The sequence below is a fragment of the Gasterosteus aculeatus genome, chromosome X (assembly GCF_964276395.1).
Source record: "Gasterosteus aculeatus chromosome X, fGasAcu3.hap1.1, whole genome shotgun sequence".
NCBI lineage: Eukaryota > Metazoa > Chordata > Actinopteri > Perciformes > Gasterosteidae > Gasterosteus > Gasterosteus aculeatus.
In genome coordinates, this window is record NC_135698.1 from 788,628 (window position 1) to 808,428 (window position 19,801).

Sequence of the window (19,801 nt, forward strand, 5' to 3'; positions counted from 1 at the left end):
AAATCCACAGTTATTAGATCCGCACCGTCACAACAAACACAAGCTCATCGGACGCCTGAAGGACCCCCCCCCCCCCTCACCTGGTGACCTCATTGAGTGAGAAGGTCCACACTACCCGTCCTTTAGAGTCTGGACCTGTGTACTCAGACCCCCCTCTGACCTCAGACCAGAGAATGACCTCTGACCCCAAACCCCCCACCATCAGTCCACCTCTCAGTGACAACAGATTGAACTCCAGATCCTGCACTGTTCATTATGTCACATTACAGGATGTTTTATTAAGTTATATTACATTACATTCTATTCTATTATATCATATATTATTTTCTATTAAATCATGTTACATTATATTCTACTATTTTATAATATATGACATTAAAGTAGATTTGAACTATTTAGAAATGCAGAAAACTTAAGTTCATATCACTCCAAGTGTTTCATGGGAAAATGACCTCTGACCTGTGTGTGTGTGTGTGTGTGTGTGTGTGTGTGTGTGTGTGTGTGTGTGTGTGTGTGTGTGTGTGTGTGAGTGTGTCTCTAGGTACACGTGCACTATTGTATTCCCAGTTCTGTTTGAGTGGAGAACAAAAAGGTCTCAACTTGTGTCTTTGATGGAAGAAAAGGAAGGAAGTGGATTTGTAGCCTGACGTGTTTCAATGTAAAATAACAAATTTCATACGTTTCTTAAATCTTTCTACACAGAGACGCTGATGTGTAAAAAAAAGGCCCAGTGGACACAATTTACTGTGAAAGTATTTTATTAACATTAAATTTATACAATTATATTCCTGTTAACCCAAAGTAATACACGAAGGGACTAAACATTATATTAACGTTAACAAAGCAGAAGTATCTGAAGAAATTAGATTTGAACACATTCAGAAAGATTTGAAGTTAAAATTAAATCGGATCAAAGAGAATTAGAAGAATTAGAATTAGAAGAAAACATATTTCATTATTTTTGTCCTTACAATTAATCCTTGAAAAAACAATTACATGCTAATGAAGCACACACACAAATGAGGGCAATTTATTCAATTCAAGTCATTTTATTTTGTATAGCCCAGAATCGCAAATTACAAATTTGCCTCAGAGGGCTTTACAGTCTGTACACATACAACATCCTCTGCCCCGAAACCCTCCATCGGCACAGGAAAAACTCCCCAAAAAATGAAAAAACCCTTCCAAGAGGGAAAAAAGGGAAGAAACCTCAGGGAGAACGTCAGAGGAGGGATCCCACTCCCGGGATGGACAGACTACAATGGATGCCATGTGGACAGAATGAACAGTATATAATACATGCAATTCCTATGACAAAAAATGATTCAAGTAATTTTGAGTAGTAAGTCAGGCGCACAGCAGGACCACTGCAGAGGCAACCACCATCAGATAGAACCACCATCACATAGAACCACCATCAGATAGAACCACCATCAACAGAAGCCTGTGGGGAGGGAGAGCACAGAGACTTTAGGAGAGGGTAATGTTGGTTTACGAGTACAGTAATATGATTAATATCTAAAATAATAATGATGATGATGATGATGATGATGATGGCAGCAGCAGGCGTCAGCATGGCCACGGTAGGTGTCAGGACCAGGGTCCCGAAGGAACCACGATCTACGGAGACCTGATAGGGGAGAAAGCACAAAAAAAAACTCCCAGAAAGAAGCTGAATTAGTCATGTGCATTAATAAAACGTGAATTATGGTAGAACGAGAGCGTGAGAGAGGAGCTCGGTGCGTCCTAAGAATTCCCCCGGCAGTCTAAGCCTATAGCAGCTTAACTAAGGGCTGGTCCGGACTAACCTGAGCCAGCCCTAACTATAGGCAGAATCAAAGAGGAAAGCTTTAAGTTTTACTTTAAAAGAGCTGACCGAATCTGCCCCCCGGACTGAAAGTGGAACCTGGTTCCACAAAAGAGGAGCTTGATAACTGAAGGCTCTGGCCCCCAGCCTACTTTTTAAAACCATAGGAACAACAAGTAACCAGCATCAGTCAGTCAGCCAGTGCAGAGAAGTTCATACAGGAGTGATATGATCCCTTTTCTTAGTTCTTGTTAATACACGTGCTGCAGCATTCTGAATCAACTGGAGAGGCTTAAGAGATTTACAAGAGCAGCCTGATAACAAATAAATACAGTAGTCCAGTCTGGAAGTGACAAACGCATGAACTCATTTTTCTGCATCACTTTGAGACAGGAAGTTCCTGATTTTTGATATGTTACGTAGATGAAAATAGGCAGTCCTTGAAGTCTTCTTTATATGCGAGTTGAAGGTCATATCCTGGTCGAAGAGAACTCCCAGATTCCTGACGGTGCTGCTGGCTACCAGAGCAATTCCATCCATAAAAACTGTATCACGTGACAGCTGGCTTCGAAGGCACTCTGGGCCTATCAGGATAACTTCTGTTTTTTCTGAGTCTAGCATCAGGAAGTTGCCGGTCATCCAAGTTTTGATGTCTCCAGACATTCTTGAAGTCTAACTAGCTGGTCCGTCTCTTCTGGCTTGATCGACAGATACAGTTGAGTATTGTCTGCATAACAATGGAAGTTTATGCGGTGTTTCCTGATAAGATCGCCCAAAGGAAGCATATAGAGGATAAATAAAATCGGTCCAAGTCCAGAACCTTGTGGGACTCCGTGACCAACATTGGTGGTCTTTGAGGATTCACCGTTCAAAAGCACAAACTGGGATCGGTCCGATAGGTAGGATTTAAACCAGCTGAGTGCAGTTCCTTTGATACCAATTAAATGTTCTAGTCTCTGCAACAGGATACAATGGTCTATGGTATCAAATGCGGCACTGAGGTCCAGCAAGACAAGAAAAGAGATGAGTCCTTGGTCCGATGCTAGTAGAAGATCATTCGTAATTTTCACCAGTGCTGTTTCTGTACTGTGATGCACTCGAAATCCTGACTGGAAATCCTCGAACAAAGCATTGTTTTGCAGAAAGTCACATAATTGATTTGCGACGGATTTCTCAAGGATCTTAGAGAGGAAGGGAAGGTTAGAGATAGGTCTGTAGTTAGCCAACACCTCTGGAGTAAGAGTAGGTTTCTTAAGAAGAGGTTTAATTACAGCTACCTTGAAGGACTGTGGTACATGTCCTGTCAACAAAGACAGATTCATAATATCTAATAAGGATGTGCTAACTAAAGGAAAAACTTCCTTAAGCAGTTTGGTCGAAATCGGATCCAAGAGACAAGTAGAAGATTTAGACTTTGAAAATAAGTTGATCAGTCAGTTGATCAAGGTTGATGGAAGAGAAGGCATCCAAACAGGCATCAGGGCCCACTGCTGCATCCAAGGTTCCTACATCGGAGGACAGGTCGGCACTGGTTGAAGGCAGGAGACAACCATCAATTTTCTCTTTGATAGTCAGAATCTTATGATTGAAGAAGTTCATGAAGTCGTTACTAGTGAGGTCCAAAGGAACACACGGCTCGACAGAGCTGTGACTCTCTGTCAGTCGGGCTACAGTGCTGAAGAGAAACCTGGAGTTGTTTTTATTTTTCTCTATTAATGATGAGTAATAAGATGCTCTTGCGTTACGAAGAGCCTTCTTCTACGTTTTAAGGCTGTCTTGCCAAACTAGCCTAGATCCTGCTGATTTGGTGGAACGCCATAATCGTTCAAGTTTCCGCACAGTTTGCTTTAGGTTCCGTGTTTGAGGGTTATACCACGGAGCAGACTTCCTTCTTGTTGCTATTCTTCTTTCCAGAGGAGCAATAGCATCCAGCGCCACTCTCAAAGAGCCTGTAGCAGTATCGACAAGATGATCGATCTGGGACGGACTGAGGTTCTCACAGGAGTCTTCTTGTATCTTGAGGCAGGGCACTGAACTTAGAGCAGAAGGAATGGCTTCTTTAAATAAGGCTACAGCGGTATCCGATAAGCGTCGACTGTAGAAACCTTTGGCAGGAGGAGGTGGTTCTGATAGTAGAAGTTCAAAGGTTATCAGACAATGGTCCGACAGGAGAGGGTTCTGTGGAAAAATAGTTAAATGTTCAATCCCAATCCCATACACAAGAACCAAGTCGAGAGTGTGGTTAAAACAGTGAGTTGGTTTATTTACACACTGACAGAAACCAATTGAATCTAACAATGAAAGGAATGCAGTACTAAGGCTGTCGTTGTCGACATCCACATGAATGTTAAAGTCACCCACAATAATAACCTTGTCCGTTTTAAGGACCAAACTCGTTATCACAGAGACATTGATCTCATGTGGGGGGGGGGGGGGGGGGGGTGACACATAAAGAGTAAGATTAAACCCTAATTAGGACCCAACATCCAAATGATCTACTGATTCATCTACAGAGGCAGTTCAGACCAGCTCAGGTACCCCTCACCTCCTCCACCTGCATCTACACCCACATGAACCCACATCAGCTGTACAGACTGAACTATGTGGTGAGCAGAGAGGAAGGTTCTCCAGCAGGAGGAGACTCTCCCTCCTGAAGAGAACACAGAGACATTGAGGAACCAGACCAGAACCAAAACCCAGGATAAAGAGGTCCAGTGAATGTGGTGCTGAAGGTGTGGAGGTGGATCAGTGTGTCAGAGGAGACTCTGTAGAAGGACAGAGAGCCAGCAGGACAGTCCACATACACTGCTACTCTACCAGAGGAGGAGGAGGAGGAGGAGGTGATGCGTGTTTCTATCTCATTGTGAAAGACAGAGTAACCTCCATGAGAGCATCTCAGACACCAGGACTGATCATTCAATCCAAACCAACAGTCTCCACTGTCTCCTTTCCTCCCGATTCCTCTGTAACTCACTGATACGTAAACTTTTCCACTCCACTCGACCTCCCAGTAACAGCGACCAGTCAGACCAGTGCTACACAGCAGGTTACAATAGTGGTCAAATCTGTCTGGATGATCAGGATAGGACTGATCCTCCTTCACATGTGTCACCTTCCTGTTGTTGTCAGACAGTTTGAGGTATTTGTTTACTGTGTTTGTGTCGATTGTGAGTTCACAGGAATCTGATGAGAGAACAAGACACAATACAGCTGCAGTTATTAATCATGTGTTCATCTACTGACACGTTGATGATGACATCACAGAGGTGAATGGGTGATGTCACAGTGTGAAGATGGTTGAATCTTCATGAATCAAAGCACACTTACACTTTCTCAGACCTGGTCTGAACCATCGGACTCCAGCAGGCTCCACCCTGAAAGGAGGAGGGGGGTCAGAGCAGCATGGAGACATGGACATTACATCACTCTCACACACACAGCTTTTTCCTTCATGTCCACATGGACCACCTCTTCTTCTTCTGATTGGCCGATGACCACAGCTCATCATGAGATCAACCAGCTGCTCCCACATCCAGCAGGTTCACATCAACATGATGGTTCATCAGGAGTCTTTGTGTAACCTGATGGATGGAAGACCACTAATCTCTCTTTTAGCGGTTTTTGGTCTCCACCACCTCCTGAAGCTTGGAGCTAAAAGAGGCTAACCAGCTGTGTAGAGCTGCAGACATGGAGACTATTCTCTGTGGGTTCATCTCTACCACATGACTGAAATTACTACAGCACCACAAACCCTCTGATGGAGGTCGGGGAGGAGGGTGTGGAAGGGGGTTGAGGAGGTACAAAGGGTCTGACTGTGACACTGTTGTTCACATCCCTTCTCCTAGAAACAGTCAACACTGGTTGACACCTGTAGTCTGAAGGTGAAGGTGTTACAGCTCAGGTGGGTCTGCAGCCACAAAGCACTGCCTGAGTCCCCCTAGAACTTTGGTCCAGTCCTTAACAAACCGCTTTGGGCTCTGACACACCAGGTCCACAATCAGCTGTTGGTTCTTGACTGAGCATCTGTGGTCGACTGTCACCTGTAGTTTCAAGTCCATTCTTATCATCCAGGGAACTGGCTCTCAGTGCAAAGCACCAAAACCAGGTGAAGCTGAACTTTCCTCCTGTGAATATCCATCAAGACATTTTTTGAACAGATTGTTTCTTTGACGGTTTGTCTTTCAATGATAATGTCTGGACTAAAGGACAACACACACTGGAGGCACACAAACAGTTTGATGAGTCTCTGGTAGTTTGAGGTCAGCTTGGTGTGTCAGGGTCTTATTAACCAGGCTGACAGTGGGACAGAGAAAAGGTTTCCAGCTCCTCTACAGACTGATGGTCTGTGGCTGCAGCCTCTTCATACCTGAGAGTCTCCAGTCTCCAGTGTGGATCCTCCAGTCCAGCAGACAGCAGCTTCACTCCTGAGTCTCCTGGATGATTGTAGCTCAGGTCCAGCTCTCTCAGATGGGAGGGGTTGGAGCTCAGAGCTGAGACGAGAGCAGCACAGCCTTCCTCTGTGATCAGACAGCCTGACATCCTGCAAATACACAAAACAACACACATGTTGTGGTGGAAGACACATGTCACATGATCTTAGGGAGCTGTGAGGACTAGAAGGTCACCGCAGGAATGAGATATTGTCGGCTACTGAGGGGTCACATAAACATAGTTACACACCTACTACTGTATACCAACACTCCAGTAACATTACTGACAACTAGAATTGGTCTTCAATATTTCTATTTGTAACATTATAATAAAAAAAAACTTTGATTTAAAATCATGCAAGCAGAAGGAATCTCATGAAATTCAGAAATGTACCACTGATGTAAATTACATTGCAGGTCATTTAGCTGACGCTTTTATCCAAAGCGACTTACATTGCATTTATAATCCATGGCTTTTACATTTTATCCCGGGAGCACCCTCTCTACCCCTGCGCCACGTCAACCCACCATAAATAAAGACACCAAGTGGAGATTAATTGAATCCTGACCTGAGAGTCTCCAGGTCACAGTGTGGACTCTCCAGTCCTGCAGAGAGCAGCTTCACTCCTGAATCCTGCAGGCCGTTGTAGCTCAGGTCCAGCTCTCTCAGACTAGAGGACTGGGAGCTGAGAACTGAGGACAGAGCTTCACAGCTTCTTTCTGAGAGGTTACAGTCACTCAGTCTGAAGAAACAACAATGAAGAAAATATGAACTAGTAGAAAATATGGCAGCATGTTTAAGTCATGATGTATGAATCTAACTCTCTTACTTACAGAACTTTGTTGGAGGCTTTGACCACTGGCAGCAGCCTCAGAAGAGCCTCCTCTGAAGCACAGTATTTCTTCAGGTCAAACACCTCCAGATCTTCTCCTGATGACAGTAAGATGAAGACCAGAGCTGACCACTGAGCAGGAGACAGTTTATCTGTGGAGAGACGTCCTGATCTAAGGGACTGTTGGATCTCCTCCACTAGAGAACCATCATTCAGTTCATTCAGACAGTGGAACAGATTGATGCTTTTCTCTGGAGACACATTCTCACTGATCTTCTCCTTGATGTACTGGACTGTCTCCTGATTGGTCTGTGAGCGACTTCCTGTCTGTGTCAGCAGACCTCGCAGGAGAGTCTGATTTGCCTCCTGGGAAAGACCCAGGAGGAAGCGGAGGAACAAGTCCAGGTGTCCATTAGGACTCTGTAAGGCCTCGTCCACAGCACTCTGGTAGAGACGCTTTGGTTCACGATTGACTATATAGCATCTAGACAACAAGGAGGTTGGTTGTTCTTCTGACAGCAGATTGACACCAGAGCTGAAGAAGGTCAGATGGACATGAAGAGCAGCCAGAAACTCCTGAACACTCAGATGGACGAAGCAGAACACCTTGTCCTGGTGCAGTCCACTCTCCTCTTTAAAGATCTGAGTGAACACTCCTGAGTACACTGAGGCTGCTCTGATATCGATGCCACACTCTGTCAGGTCGGATTCATAGAAGATCAGGTTGCCTTTCTGCAGCTGATCAAAGGCCAGTTTTCCCAGAGACTCGATCATCTTCCTGCTCTCTGGACTCCAGTGAGGATCCGTCTCAGCTCCTCCATCGTACTTGACCTTCTTCACTTTGGACTGAACCACCAGGAAGTGAATGTACATCTCAGTCAGGGTCTTGGGCAGCTCTCCTCCCTCTCTGGTCTTCATCTCCTCCAGAACTGTTGCAGTGATCCAGCAGAAGACTGGGATGTGGCACATGATGTGGAGGCTTCGTGAGGTCTTGATGTGAGAGATGATCCTGCTGGCCTGCTTCTCATCTCTGAACCTCTTCCTGAAGTACTTCTCCTTCTGGGGGTCGGTGAACCCTCTGACCTCTGTCACCATGCCAACACACTCAGGAGGGATCTGATTGGCTGCTGCAGGTCGTGTGGTTATCCAGAGGCGAGCAGAGGGAAGCAGCTTCCCTCTGATGAGGTTTGTGAGGAGCACATCCACTGAGGCCGACTCTGTGACATCAGTCAGGATCTCATTCTTGTGGAAGTCCAGAGCAAGTCGACACTCATCCAGACCGTCAAAGATGAACAGAACCTGGAACTCTTCAAACCTGATTCCTGCTGCTCTGGTTTCACTGAAGAAGTGATGAACAAGTCCCACCAAGCTGAACTTCTTCTCTCTCAGCACATTCAGCTCTCTGAAGGTGAATGGAAATGTGAACTCTATCTTCTGGTGGTCTTTGCCTTCAGCCCAGTCCAGAGTGAACTTCTGTGTTAAGACTGTTTTCCCAATGCCAGCCACTCCCTTAGTCATCACTGTTCTGATTGGTTCCTCTCCTCCAGCTGAAGCTTTAAAGAGGTCTTCTCGTCTGATGGTTGTTTCTGGTCTGGCTGGTTTCCTGGATGCTGTTTCAATCTGTCTGACCTCATGTTCTTGATTGACCTCTGCAGTCCCTCCCTCTGTGATGTAGAGCTCTGTGTAGATCTCATTCAGGAGGGGTGGGTTTCCTGCTTTAGCGATCCCCTCAAACACACGCTGGAACTTCTCCATCAGGTTGGATTTGAGTTCACGCTGACAACCTGCAGGAAGAAGTCCTGAATGAAGACAACAAAGAAGATCAATAAGTCAAAGAATAGATTTAAACATGTGTTTTCCTCAGAGAATGACCATGAATATATTCTGTCCATCTCTTGAGACATTAGTAAAGGATTCATCAGCATCGTAAGTCTTTAGAGAAATCCTCTTACTGCTCTGCAGACGCTCAGCCAGGTCCTCCTGCTTCATTCTCCTCAAGAAGTGCACTGAGATCTTTACAAATGCTTCCTTGCTCCTCCTCTGCTCTTCATCCAGCATCTCCTCATCCTCCTTCTCTGAGCATTGTGGGTAATCTGAACTCACAACCTTCTGGATCTTCTTAAGCTCGTTCTTTACAAAAGTGAGGATGTTCTCTTCCAGCAGCTGGAACAGAATATTCTATGAATGACACAAACTAAAACATGGAAGCCACCATCAGGTCCATGTTGGACAGACGGACAATCCACTTGTCTACAAAGTGCAGCATGGAGATGATGGTCAACTGAGAGATGTAAAAGTAGTTGTTCATGTACACACCATGAAGATGGCGTCCAGGTGTGTTTGATGCTGCTGGGCAGACGGACCTGAGGGAACCTCTGAGCTCTCCTGGTCCTCTCTGTGGAGGAACATGAACCATCAGCTCACATGGTGTTTGGCCCAACAACACCAATACAACATTAGTTAAAGATTTTGGCTTCTGTCATGATTGATCACCATGGAAACCAGATGCTGAAGACTGTTTATGATGACGGACAGTTTATCAGCAAAGTCATCAGGTTGATCTGGTTTTAGTTCTTACTGTGGGTCATAAAAACAACGTCTGCAGTACTCTGCATCTGCATGGAGTCCAAAGACCACATCAGCTGGTCCACAGAGCATCGAGTTTGTTCTAATCACATGTTCATTCACAGTCATCTGTCTTCAGAAACCTGCAGCTGTCTCCAGATGTGACCTCTGCTGATCCTGATGTGATGGAACTAGCTCACATTGTGTTTACATAATTTTTGTACTTCATGACTGATGATCAGAACAGTTCTTCATCTGTTAAGAACTTACTCTGGGTCATAAGAACGGCGTCCATCTTTGAAGTCAATAAATCGACCTTGAGACCGATCATCTTTGAAGTCAATAAATCGACGTTGAGACCGATCATCTTTGAAGTCAATCCATCGACCTTGAGACTGATCGCTCTTCATGGACACACATGTGGGTTCAGGAGACTTTCCTCTCTGCTGATGTGACCTGAAAGAAACACTGAGATTACATCATCACATCATCATCTAATCATGAAGCATCAGCTCACATAGTGTCCGCCCTCAGAGACCAAAACAAGTCAAAGGTTCCTGACGTGAGGTCAGGAAGTGGACCAGGTCTACTGGTCTTGCTGGTCCCACTAAGAATCAACAGCTCAGTCTTTCAGCTCACTGTTTTCTTCACCAGTCAGTTTGGTTTAGTCCCAACAGGTCTCACCAAGTCCTCCATGGAGCTCTCCCTCCCTCACTGGACACTGCTGAAGGGACCTGGAGCAAGAAACCCAGAACCTCCACCAGAGAGTCTGATAGAAACACCTCATCATCAGCCTGAGACCCTCACCTTGCATCAACAGAGGGACCAACATCTTTGAAGACTATAGGAGGCTCCATAGACCGGTTACTCTTCATGGACACACAGCTGGGTCCAGGTCCAGGATCAGGTCCAGGTCCTGGTCTCTGGTGGATCCTGGTCACACATGTAGAACCAGAGTCAGTGAGTCAGTGACGTTGGGACATGGAGACGAGTGGAGGACAGTTGGAGATGGTCCTCTCACCTCTGAGCTTTGGTCTGGCTGTCATGTTCCCCACACAGAGGAGCTTCAGAGGGACGGACTCCGTCCTCTGGGTCCTCCTCCTGATTCATAACAGAGTCCACACCTTCACACCTTCACAACCACCTGCTGGGAGAGCTCACACATTATTATCTTCAAAGGACAAACACACAGAGCTCATTCACCTCAACACTAAAACTCTCATGGGACACTTTGTGTGTTGTGTCTGTTAAAGTTTAGACTTCTGGAGGAAGACAAACTTCCCTTTTCCTTCTTTAAAATGCTCGTCCTGTAATGAGGGTTAAAGGCTGAAGGACGTGTGACCACAGTGGTGCATCCATCAGAATGCAGATGTGAATCTCCCTCATTGTGTATTATTCTGTGTGTGTTTGTGTGTGTGAGAGTCGCTCTGCAAGAAATCAGGAACAAAGACATATCAGCACACTGCGAATACTGAACAGCAATATCTGCAACAGTTCTTTCTTCTTGCTCTTCCATAAAGGACAGATATGTGGAGGACACGCTGCTAGTCGTCCTGTGGACAGATTGTCCCCCTCATCTGTGGATCTGTTAAAGACTTCTAGTGAAAGACAAACTTCTTTTTTCCTTCTTTAAACCCTGTTAACGTGTGAAGAGACGTCATTTTAAATGCTCGTCCTGTTTTACAAGATAAATGTCATCTCTCGTCTTCCAGCAGGTGGAGCTGTCGTGTTTCTCCTCTTGATCTCCTTCAGAGTCCAGAAGTCAGTAAAACACAGACCAGTAAGGTGACCTGTAGCTGTCCTGATGGAAACACTGTGGTTACCATGGTAACATGGGGAAGCTTTCTCTTGATGGGATGGTTCACTTCACCATGTGATCAGTTAGTAAAAGGTCGACTACAACCTGCTGATCAACGAGAGAAAAACTGAACACTAAAGAAAACAAACACATTCAAACACTAAAAAGTTACTAAATGTGTTTAAAGCAGATGTGAAGATGAAGCTTTGTGGACTTAAAGGACTGAAGCAGCAGGTGAGACAGTGGCCGTTTCTCAATATGCGTTCTTGTGTGGACTTTTGTTCTCGTGGACTCGTGAAACGTCATCAGTCACAGCCCGAGTACTGTTCCAATTCTCAAGTCCGCATCTGGCCGAGAACGGTCATAATACCCGGATGTGACTCGCCCCGCCCATTTTACCGGGCATGCATCGAAGCAGGATCGTCTGTTCTTGTGAGAGACATATATCCCAGAATGCATTTCACCTCAGCAAGCTGCGATGGCAGATGAGAAAACGCACAACTGTAAGTCGTCTTTTATTAAATACCACTATTGTTAATTAACGGAATGTGATGTGAACACTTTTTAAGGATACAAGTTAGCGGTTTAAGCAACAAATGTGTGGTCAACGTTCAGCCTATTTAAAAAAAAATGCCTCCAAATCTAACGGAGCCGTTATAACGTAACCTCTCGCGCACCGGGCGGTCAGCGCTCATTCCAGCCGCCTATTCTCGAGAATCATCTTTTAATGTGATTCTGTTCAATCTGTTAGTTTATTTTTCGGTCATTTAACGTTAGTTAAATATGTTAAAGTACGGATCCATGTAGTTACTACTCAAATTAATTAATTATTAAATATAATAATACCAATATGTTTTTATTGTGCTCTTCGTTGCCAGCTACTCAATCAGAATACTTTTGCAATTTCAACAAACACCTTCCACAACCGTTAACACGCTGCTGGCTTTTTATACATTTCCACTTGCGTGCGTAAACAAAGACCGCCTACTGTGGTGACGTCATCAAGTCAGCTGCTGTTCCGATTGCGGAAATGTCCGTTCTCCGTTCTCCCGTACCCGTGAGTCAGGACTCCCGAGTCTGTCTCCCGAGTCTATTCTCGCGGGAACGCGAGTCCGTTCTCGCCGTCTTAGGTATTGAGAAACGGCCAAACACAGCGTCTCTCAGGTGTGTTTCAGGAACAAAGGCCCAGGTGAGCTCTGTGGTCCCTGCTGGGTCCTAGTGCCCCTCCGTCTGCTACCTTCTCCTCCTCATCAGTAACAGTCCTCACAGACCCCAGATCAGACTGAACTCCTCTTCTTCATCACAGCGTCATCATTCAGACTAACAGCAGCTTCTCTCTGCCTGCTCACACAGGCGCCATCTTGTTTCCCAGCTTTAAACAATCACACCTTCACAACCATCAATGATGTCATTCAACCAATCACAGCTGCACTTACTGAGCTTGTAGACATGAACTTCCTCAGTGAGCAGCTCTCTTCTGTCCTCAGCAGGTCCGTGTAGAAAAGAAGCTCCGTGCTTCACTTCAGCTTCCATCAGACGGAGTGAAGTGACGCAGCTTGCTGTCCTTCATCAGAGAGGGTGTGTCCTCACGTCACCATCAAAGTATGCGGTCTGACTGGTTGACTGAGTGTCAGTCTGAGCTGTTTACAGGGTCAAAGGTCATCGTGAACAGAATCGTCCTCACTGCTCAACAAGAGTCTTTCAGGATCAAAACCAGCATCTGTGGAACGATCCTTCCACCTTGTAAAGAGTTGCTATGACAACAGACTGGATGCTGTAGTTTGGACCAGATGGTTTAGGGGACCCGTGCACGCCCCTCTTTGTCTCCTGGTCTTCTTCTACATGTAGACTAGTAGGGAACACGTGATGAAGCAGGAACCTTTGTAACAAATGTAGTGAAGAGTTTATATTGAATACAAACATCCACTAAGACAACAGAGTCTGAGCTGAGAGTTTTTATTCTTCACTCCTCTTTGTTGATCAGGTTGAACCTGTTGGGGCGGAACAACTCACCCACGTATCAGTGTGAAGCTGCTTGTTAAACCATTTACCTTCATGACAAACTGCAGCTTCCTCAAGTACATGTTGTTACATGCAGCATTCTACTCCCTCATCACGTGGCACCTTGAACCCTCTGAATATATCTGCTCTGCAAAGGATTGTGGGTAAGAACAGCCAGTAAAGAAGCCTGCTTGTGTAGGGTAGGAAAGGTAGGCACTGCCTAACCTGCCAAAATTCAAACATAAAAATATTTCAATTAAAAAAATGTTTATTTATTGCTTCTAGGACCCTGAAGCGAGCAATAAAGATTAAAGCCGACCCCTCTCAGCCCGGACAAAAACTGTTTGTGCCCCTTCCATCTGGCAGGAGGTTCATCAGAACCTGATTTGATGATTTGTTACTAAATAACTTCAAAATGTCTGAATGAATTAAAGATCAGAAGTTTCCATCTGGAGCCAAAACACACACTCACACATTCCTCCTCCTCCTCTTCCTCCTCCTCCTCCTCCTCCCCCCTGCAGAGTTGAGGAACGGCGTTCCGGCGCTGAGCATCAACCACGGGTCGGGGGCACTGACCCCGATCCACCGTCCCTGACCGCCGCTGGCATCGGCTCCACGTGGTCAGCGACGGAAAGGTGGGAGGAGCTAAATAACAACTCAGAACTGAATGTTTTTGAAAACAACCTATTTATTTATTTTTGTTCATGGAGAGATTTTACATGAGACTCGGGTAGCGAGCTGGAGGCCGGGGGGGACAGTCAGGAGACAGACGAGTCCGGCTGCAGGAGAGACGCCAGGAGACCAGAGGTGAGAACCTGGAGGACCTGGAGTGAACATCTAACAAGCTCACGGACGCCGTCCTGCGGCGCTCACTCCTCCTGGGGCCCCTTCAGCTGTGTGTGTGAGGCGGGACCCCACTGTGACACCAGTGAGTATGTGTGTGTGTGTCTGCCTCACGTTATTTCCCTCCTCCTCCTCCTCTTCCTCCTCTTCCTCCTCTTCCTCCTCAGCCGTCCCAGAGTTCTCCTTCTCCTCGGGCAGCAGCTCTCGCTGCTCGGACGTGCGGCTCCTCCTCCGGACCCGGTCCTCCTCGGGCTCACCGCTCTCCGGGACGTCCCGGGAGTCCGGCGAGTACATCGTCCTGGAGGTCAGTAGTCCACTGCTGGCCGACCTTTGACCTCCCATGTTTCTTGGCACTGAGACTCGTTCTCCTTCCTCTCAGACACATTTTGGTTGTAGCTGTTACATTCCTTTGGATGTCTTTAGATTACATTTCAGTAAACTGCATACGGATCTTTGTGGGAAATGATTCCCATAACTCATGAACCTCCTCGCACAAATTTCCAAAGCAAAAGCACATCACGTTGGAGTTCTGGTGAAATGGGTTCTCTCGCAGTCGATTCCCTTTGATGAACTGGACACTCCACATTTTAACGTCTCGTAACTCCATGGTTACAAATTACATATTTAATTACGCACACTAATAGCATTTTGTATATTAGTGTGTGCACAGAATCCCACTTCATGCCGCGTCCTGCAGTAGGTGACCACTGGGGCTCTCAACATGGAACACGTTCGAATATTCGCTTAAGATAACACAGATATTCAAATATATTTAGTTAAGTTTAAACCAATTTAACAACATATCACCTACAACTGACTTCTATCATTTGAAAATATAATAATGTAATATAATTACTAAATCTTCTACTAGTCTCTTGGATCCGATTTCTGTCTGCTTAAGGAAGTCTTCACTCGATATGATGAATCTGTCCTTGTTGACAGGACATGTACCACAGTCCTTCAAGGTAGCTGTAATTAAACATCTTCTTCAGAAACCTACTGTTGCTCCAGAGGTGTTGGCTAACTACAGACCTATCTCTAATCTTCCCTTCCTCTCTAAGATCCTTGAGAAATCCATTGCTTCATATATTCATTCATTCATTAGACGGTGACTGCTGGGAACAAAAGCTCAGCCGCGCCTCCAGAAGCGAGTCTCCGCTGCTCATTGGTGGAAAATAATTTCAAACGTTCCGCCAAATCTCAGAGGTCCCGCCCTCTGCTCTCGCGCCTGGAACCTCTTCTCTGGTTGGTGCGCACGTCAGGGACCGTCCCGCCCACTCCGCGGACATATAAAGGAGGGTTGGACGCGACCATCGACACTTCCTTTCCTCCACACAGTCTAACGATGAGCGGCAGAGGCAAAACCGGTGGCAAAGCCAGAGCGAAGGCCAAGACCCGCTCCTCCCGAGCCGGGCTCCAGTTCCCGGTCGGCCGCGTCCACAGACATCTGCGCAAAGGGAACTACGCGCAGCGTGTCGGCGCAGGAGCCCCCGTCTACCTGGCGGCCGTGCTGGAGTACCTGACCGCCGAGATCCTGGAGCTGGCCGGAAACGCCGCCCGCGACAACAAGAAGACCCGCATCATCCCGCGTCACCTGCAGCTGGCTGTCCGCAACGACGAGGAGCTCAACAAGCTGCTGGGCGGAGTGACCATCGCTCAGGGCGGCGTGCTGCCCAACATCCAGGCGGTGCTGCTGCCCAAGAAGACCGAGAAGCCCGCCAAGAAGTAGAGACGGAGGCCTCCATCTGCACCACAAAGGCTCTTTTAAGAGCCGCCAACCCCACGAAAAGAGCTGCGGTCCACATGTCTCAGTATGAAGCACAATAACAAACTCCTTTCTAGTGCTTTGCATTTGTTCTGATAAGTGTTTGTGTATAAAACACTTTAATGGTAATTAGCTGATTTGGGATCAACTGACCAGATAACTATTAGATCAGTATTTGGTTATAGATCAAGTCATTGATGCGGTGTTTAACACTGGCTCAGTGCCTACGATCTATTTTCCTGTTGTCCTTTTTGATGTTTTGCTATTTCAGTAAATATCAGTGTAATCAATGTAAAAATACAGTGGATATTTGTTAAATCTGTCTCACTGATTCCAGTCCATCAAATGTTCTATTTGTTTATTTATTTAAAAGGATCCCCATTAGCTGACGCTGAGACGACAGCTAGTCTTCCTGGGGTCCAAAAAAAAAAAATACATAAAAGAACAGTAATCACAATCACAATTACTCACATATATCATATATAAAAACACAAAAGGCAAGAAAAAGTAACAATTCTGAAAGTACTGAAAGTAATAAATAATAATGCAAAACACCAGGACACATGATGCAACCTCGCTCAACCATTCCAGACGAGGTTATGATGTTGAAAACAAATGCAGTCTTAATCTTTTTTTTAAACCAGTTTTTCCCTTGATTTCACGAACCCCAACTGGAAGAGTGTTCCAAAGCACAATTGACCTATAAAACACGGCCCTCTTCATAGAGTCACGTTTAGGTAGGGGTAAAGAAATCTGATGACTATTCGCCCCTCTTAATGTAATGTGAATACATATCTAAATAGTGAATTATATTGTCATAAAGAAATTTAGGAATCTGGGTGTTAATTATTTTATGAAAACATACTAACATATTAGCAGATAGTCTGTGCTTGACCACCAGCCAAGCAAGACGGTCATGCATCTCTGCAACACTAGTTCGCAAAGAACAACCAAGAACCAGTCTTGCAGCCTTATTTTGAGCCACTTGTAATTTTTTTTAAATGACTGCTTGCTGCAGCACACCATACAACAGAACAGTAATCCAGACGACACAAAGCCAATGTACAAACAACACGACTGAACAACCGTGAATTTAGAAATTGTGCACATTTAAGCGTTACTGCTACAGTTCTACTCATTTTAGCAACCACTTTGTTGATGTGATCAGACCATAACAATGTGGAATCCAGCCAAAGTCCAAGAAGCTTCACCTTTTTTACCTGCTGTACATTTTGACCATTTACTTGTATATTCATTTTCGGATTATCAGATAGTCTATGCTGAGAACAAAATATTATACTCATAGTTTTTGAAATGTTTAGAACAAGTTGATTTTTTTTTTGATCCAGTTATACAATTTGCTCATCTCAGCTCAGCTTTATAATAAAGAGTGGAATCATCAGCAAACATAGTTAATGTAGCCTTACTGAGTATATACGGCATATCATTCATAAAAATTGAAAATAACAAAGGTCCGAGGCAACTTCCTTGAGGAACACCACAATCGAGGGACTTGCTACAACATAATACACAATTAAAATAAACTCTTTGCGACCTCTCCGACAAATAGCTCTTTTAGCCAAACTAACCCGATGGTTGATGTCGGGCTACTTGATTCCTCACAAACTAATCTGCGCTCAAACCTTAATTTAAACTACTAGACTTCAGTCATCAAGATAATTGCGCTCATCCAACTTCTAAAGTCACATCACAAAGTGAGTCTAGCCATAAGAACACAAACTGTACATGTTTTACTTCCGTGGCTCAGTGTGCTGAATGCCTACAAGTCCTGTTAAGGTGCCCTATAATATTTATTTATGACTATTACACATGTATTTGTCTATTCTGGATGAAAAAAGGTGTGTGTCATGTCTTGACACGTCAAGAATTGAAGTGTGTAACTGTAACTATCAACAGGGCCCTGTGATTGTGAATGGTTTGTGTGACGGTCATTAGATGATTTCAGCGCACACAATGATTCTTACAACATGATTCTCAATGTGAAACTCACGAGACAAACTCGTGTTAAAAGCACCAAAGTGATTCGGTCTCAATAGAGAAATCCGCCTGTGAGACGCATGCGCAGTATCACACAGAGGACAACCAATCACGCTCGAGCAACCGCACATTGACATTTGCATCTCGTTCATATATGAACACCGTCCTGTTCACATCGCGACATTGTCAGTCTGCGACAGAGACTTGAATCATGCCTGAGGTTGTGAAAGCGCCCAAGAAGGGCTCCAAGAAAGCCGTGTCCAAGGCCGTCAGCAAGAGCGGCAAGAAGAAGAGGAAGACCAGGAAGGAGAGCTACGCCATCTACGTGTACAAGGTGATGAAGCAGGTCCACCCCGACACCGGCATCTCCTCCAAGGCCATGGGCATCATGAACTCGTTCGTGAGCGACATCTTTGAGCGCATCGCCGGCGAGGCCTCTCGCCTGGCTCACTACAACAAGCGCTCCACCATCACCTCCAGGGAGATCCAGACCGCTGTGCGCCTGCTGCTGCCCGGCGAGCTGGCCAAGCACGCCGTGTCAGAGGGGACCAAGGCCGTGACCAAGTACACCAGCTCCAAGTGAGCCTGATGTAGACCACCAACCCAAAGGCTCTTCTAAGAGCCACCCACCTCTTCTAAAGACAGTTTCCTTATACTTAACTGACGTTCTATATAATCTAGTATATATTGCCAAGATCAACTTGTTTTTCTGTTTGCAGTGTTGTGTTCATTCATTGGTTAAATACTAGTTGATGGTCGCATGAGATGATAATCTAGGTTTAGATAATAAAGACTTTTAATAGTGACTAAATGGTAAAATATGTGAATAAATTCCTATTCATTCAAAGTTCTTTTGGAATTTTTGTCAGTCGTTTCCTCGACACAATTGAGGGAATTTTTAGCTGTTTGTGGCTTATCTGCTCCATGTTGAAATCACTTTTTCCCGATGTGTTCATTTTTAAAATGGAACAGTATTTACTTTTTTATAATGGTTTTCAGGAATCAGGAATCAGGAAACATTTATTAGCCAAAATATGTCAAACATACAAGGAATTTGCCTTGGCGGTTAGTGCGCGACAGTAGACAGACAACAGTGCACGGGTAATGAAATGCTAATGCAATGGGTTAGTAAGAATAAGGCTATGGGTTAGTATAAAACGGGAATACAGTTAAACAAATTTTAAATATTAAAAAGTTGAAAAATATTAAGCATAAAGTGCACTAACAAACTGAGTTTTATATTAATTTATATTATAATGGTCATAATTTCATCTGTTATACATGTTTAATTGAAATGTACAAATTGTTTCATTGTTGCTTATCAATTTAAAGCAGAAACTGCCTTGTTGCCTGATATTCATCCATGGTTTATTATTAATCTACCAAAAATACACTTCATTCATAATAGTCACTATTGTATATAAACAAGTTCTACTCATTTATGTATCGAGGAAAATGTGTAATCTGTTGTCCAACTTGTTATTTCTAGGGAATCTATAAATCCAGGTGCATCTGTTTAATTTAAGAAAGGGAACCTCAGACAAAGCGCAAGAAGGACAAGTTTAATAGAAATGGAAACACTTTGACCTGATTGTAGATGTTTACGGGCAAGACAGTGTAGAGACACCAGCAGTGGGTCAAAGGTCTCATGTGTGTATGTAGACTAGGAGACATCAACTAGAGAGACGCACAATAGTGGGACAACATCAGAATGAGGGATCTTAAAGACTGCGTGTGTGTGTGTGTGTGTATAATAAACAG

At 44.8% G+C, this 19,801-nt stretch overlaps 2 protein-coding genes across 6 annotated transcripts; one reads left to right on the forward strand and one right to left on the reverse strand.

Annotated features, from left to right (window-relative positions):
• Positions 1-4,044: 4,044 nt before the first annotated feature.
• On the reverse strand, positions 4,045-13,020 carry LOC120808649 (protein NLRC3-like). 5 transcript variants are annotated; one of them, XM_078081903.1, is made up of 12 exons: positions 12,870-13,020; positions 10,657-10,782; positions 10,443-10,568; positions 9,988-10,091; positions 9,906-9,951; positions 9,387-9,465; positions 9,023-9,233; positions 7,072-8,869; positions 6,807-6,980; positions 6,174-6,347; positions 5,135-5,181; positions 4,045-4,990 (listed from the first exon to the last, which is right to left on the reverse strand). In XM_078081903.1, exons 2-12 carry the CDS (start codon positions 10,743-10,745, stop codon positions 4,407-4,409), a joined length of 3,432 nt encoding a protein of 1,143 aa, XP_077938029.1. In that variant the 5' UTR covers positions 10,746-10,782; positions 12,870-13,020; the 3' UTR covers positions 4,045-4,406. The 5 variants fall into 5 exon arrangements, 4 of the variants coding, with proteins under 4 accessions (XP_077938029.1, XP_077938028.1, XP_077938030.1 ...); XR_013451052.1 differs by adding an exon at positions 5,848-5,931 and having other exon boundaries at positions 4,913-4,990; positions 9,906-10,091; XM_078081902.1 differs by having other exon boundaries at positions 9,906-10,091.
• A 2,577-nt stretch (positions 13,021-15,597) lies between these two features.
• LOC120813487 (histone H2A-like) lies at positions 15,598-16,147 on the forward strand. The gene has a single exon (XM_040169368.2). It carries the CDS (start codon positions 15,623-15,625, stop codon positions 16,004-16,006), a length of 384 nt encoding a protein of 127 aa, XP_040025302.1. The 5' UTR covers positions 15,598-15,622; the 3' UTR covers positions 16,007-16,147.
• Positions 16,148-19,801: the final 3,654 nt, after the last annotated feature.

What these genes read in the sequence shown, in the direction of transcription:
- LOC120808649 (XM_078081902.1), bottom strand. Translation starts at nt 10,745, where the DNA reads ATGAATCAGGAGGAGGACCCAGAGGACGGAGTCCGTCCCTCTGAAGCT. An exon ending in GGTCCCTCTGTTGATGCAAG is followed by an intron (nt 10,092 to 10,442) that starts GTGAGGGTCTCA and finishes TGTTTCTTTCAG; the next exon opens with GTCACATCAGCAGAGAGGAA. An exon ending in TGGAGACTGGAGACTCTCAG is followed by an intron (nt 5,182 to 6,173) that starts GTATGAAGAGGC and finishes TCCTCCTTTCAG; the next exon opens with GGTGGAGCCTGCTGGAGTCC.
- LOC120813487 (XM_040169368.2), top strand. Translation starts at nt 15,623, where the DNA reads ATGAGCGGCAGAGGCAAAACCGGTGGCAAAGCCAGAGCGAAGGCCAAG.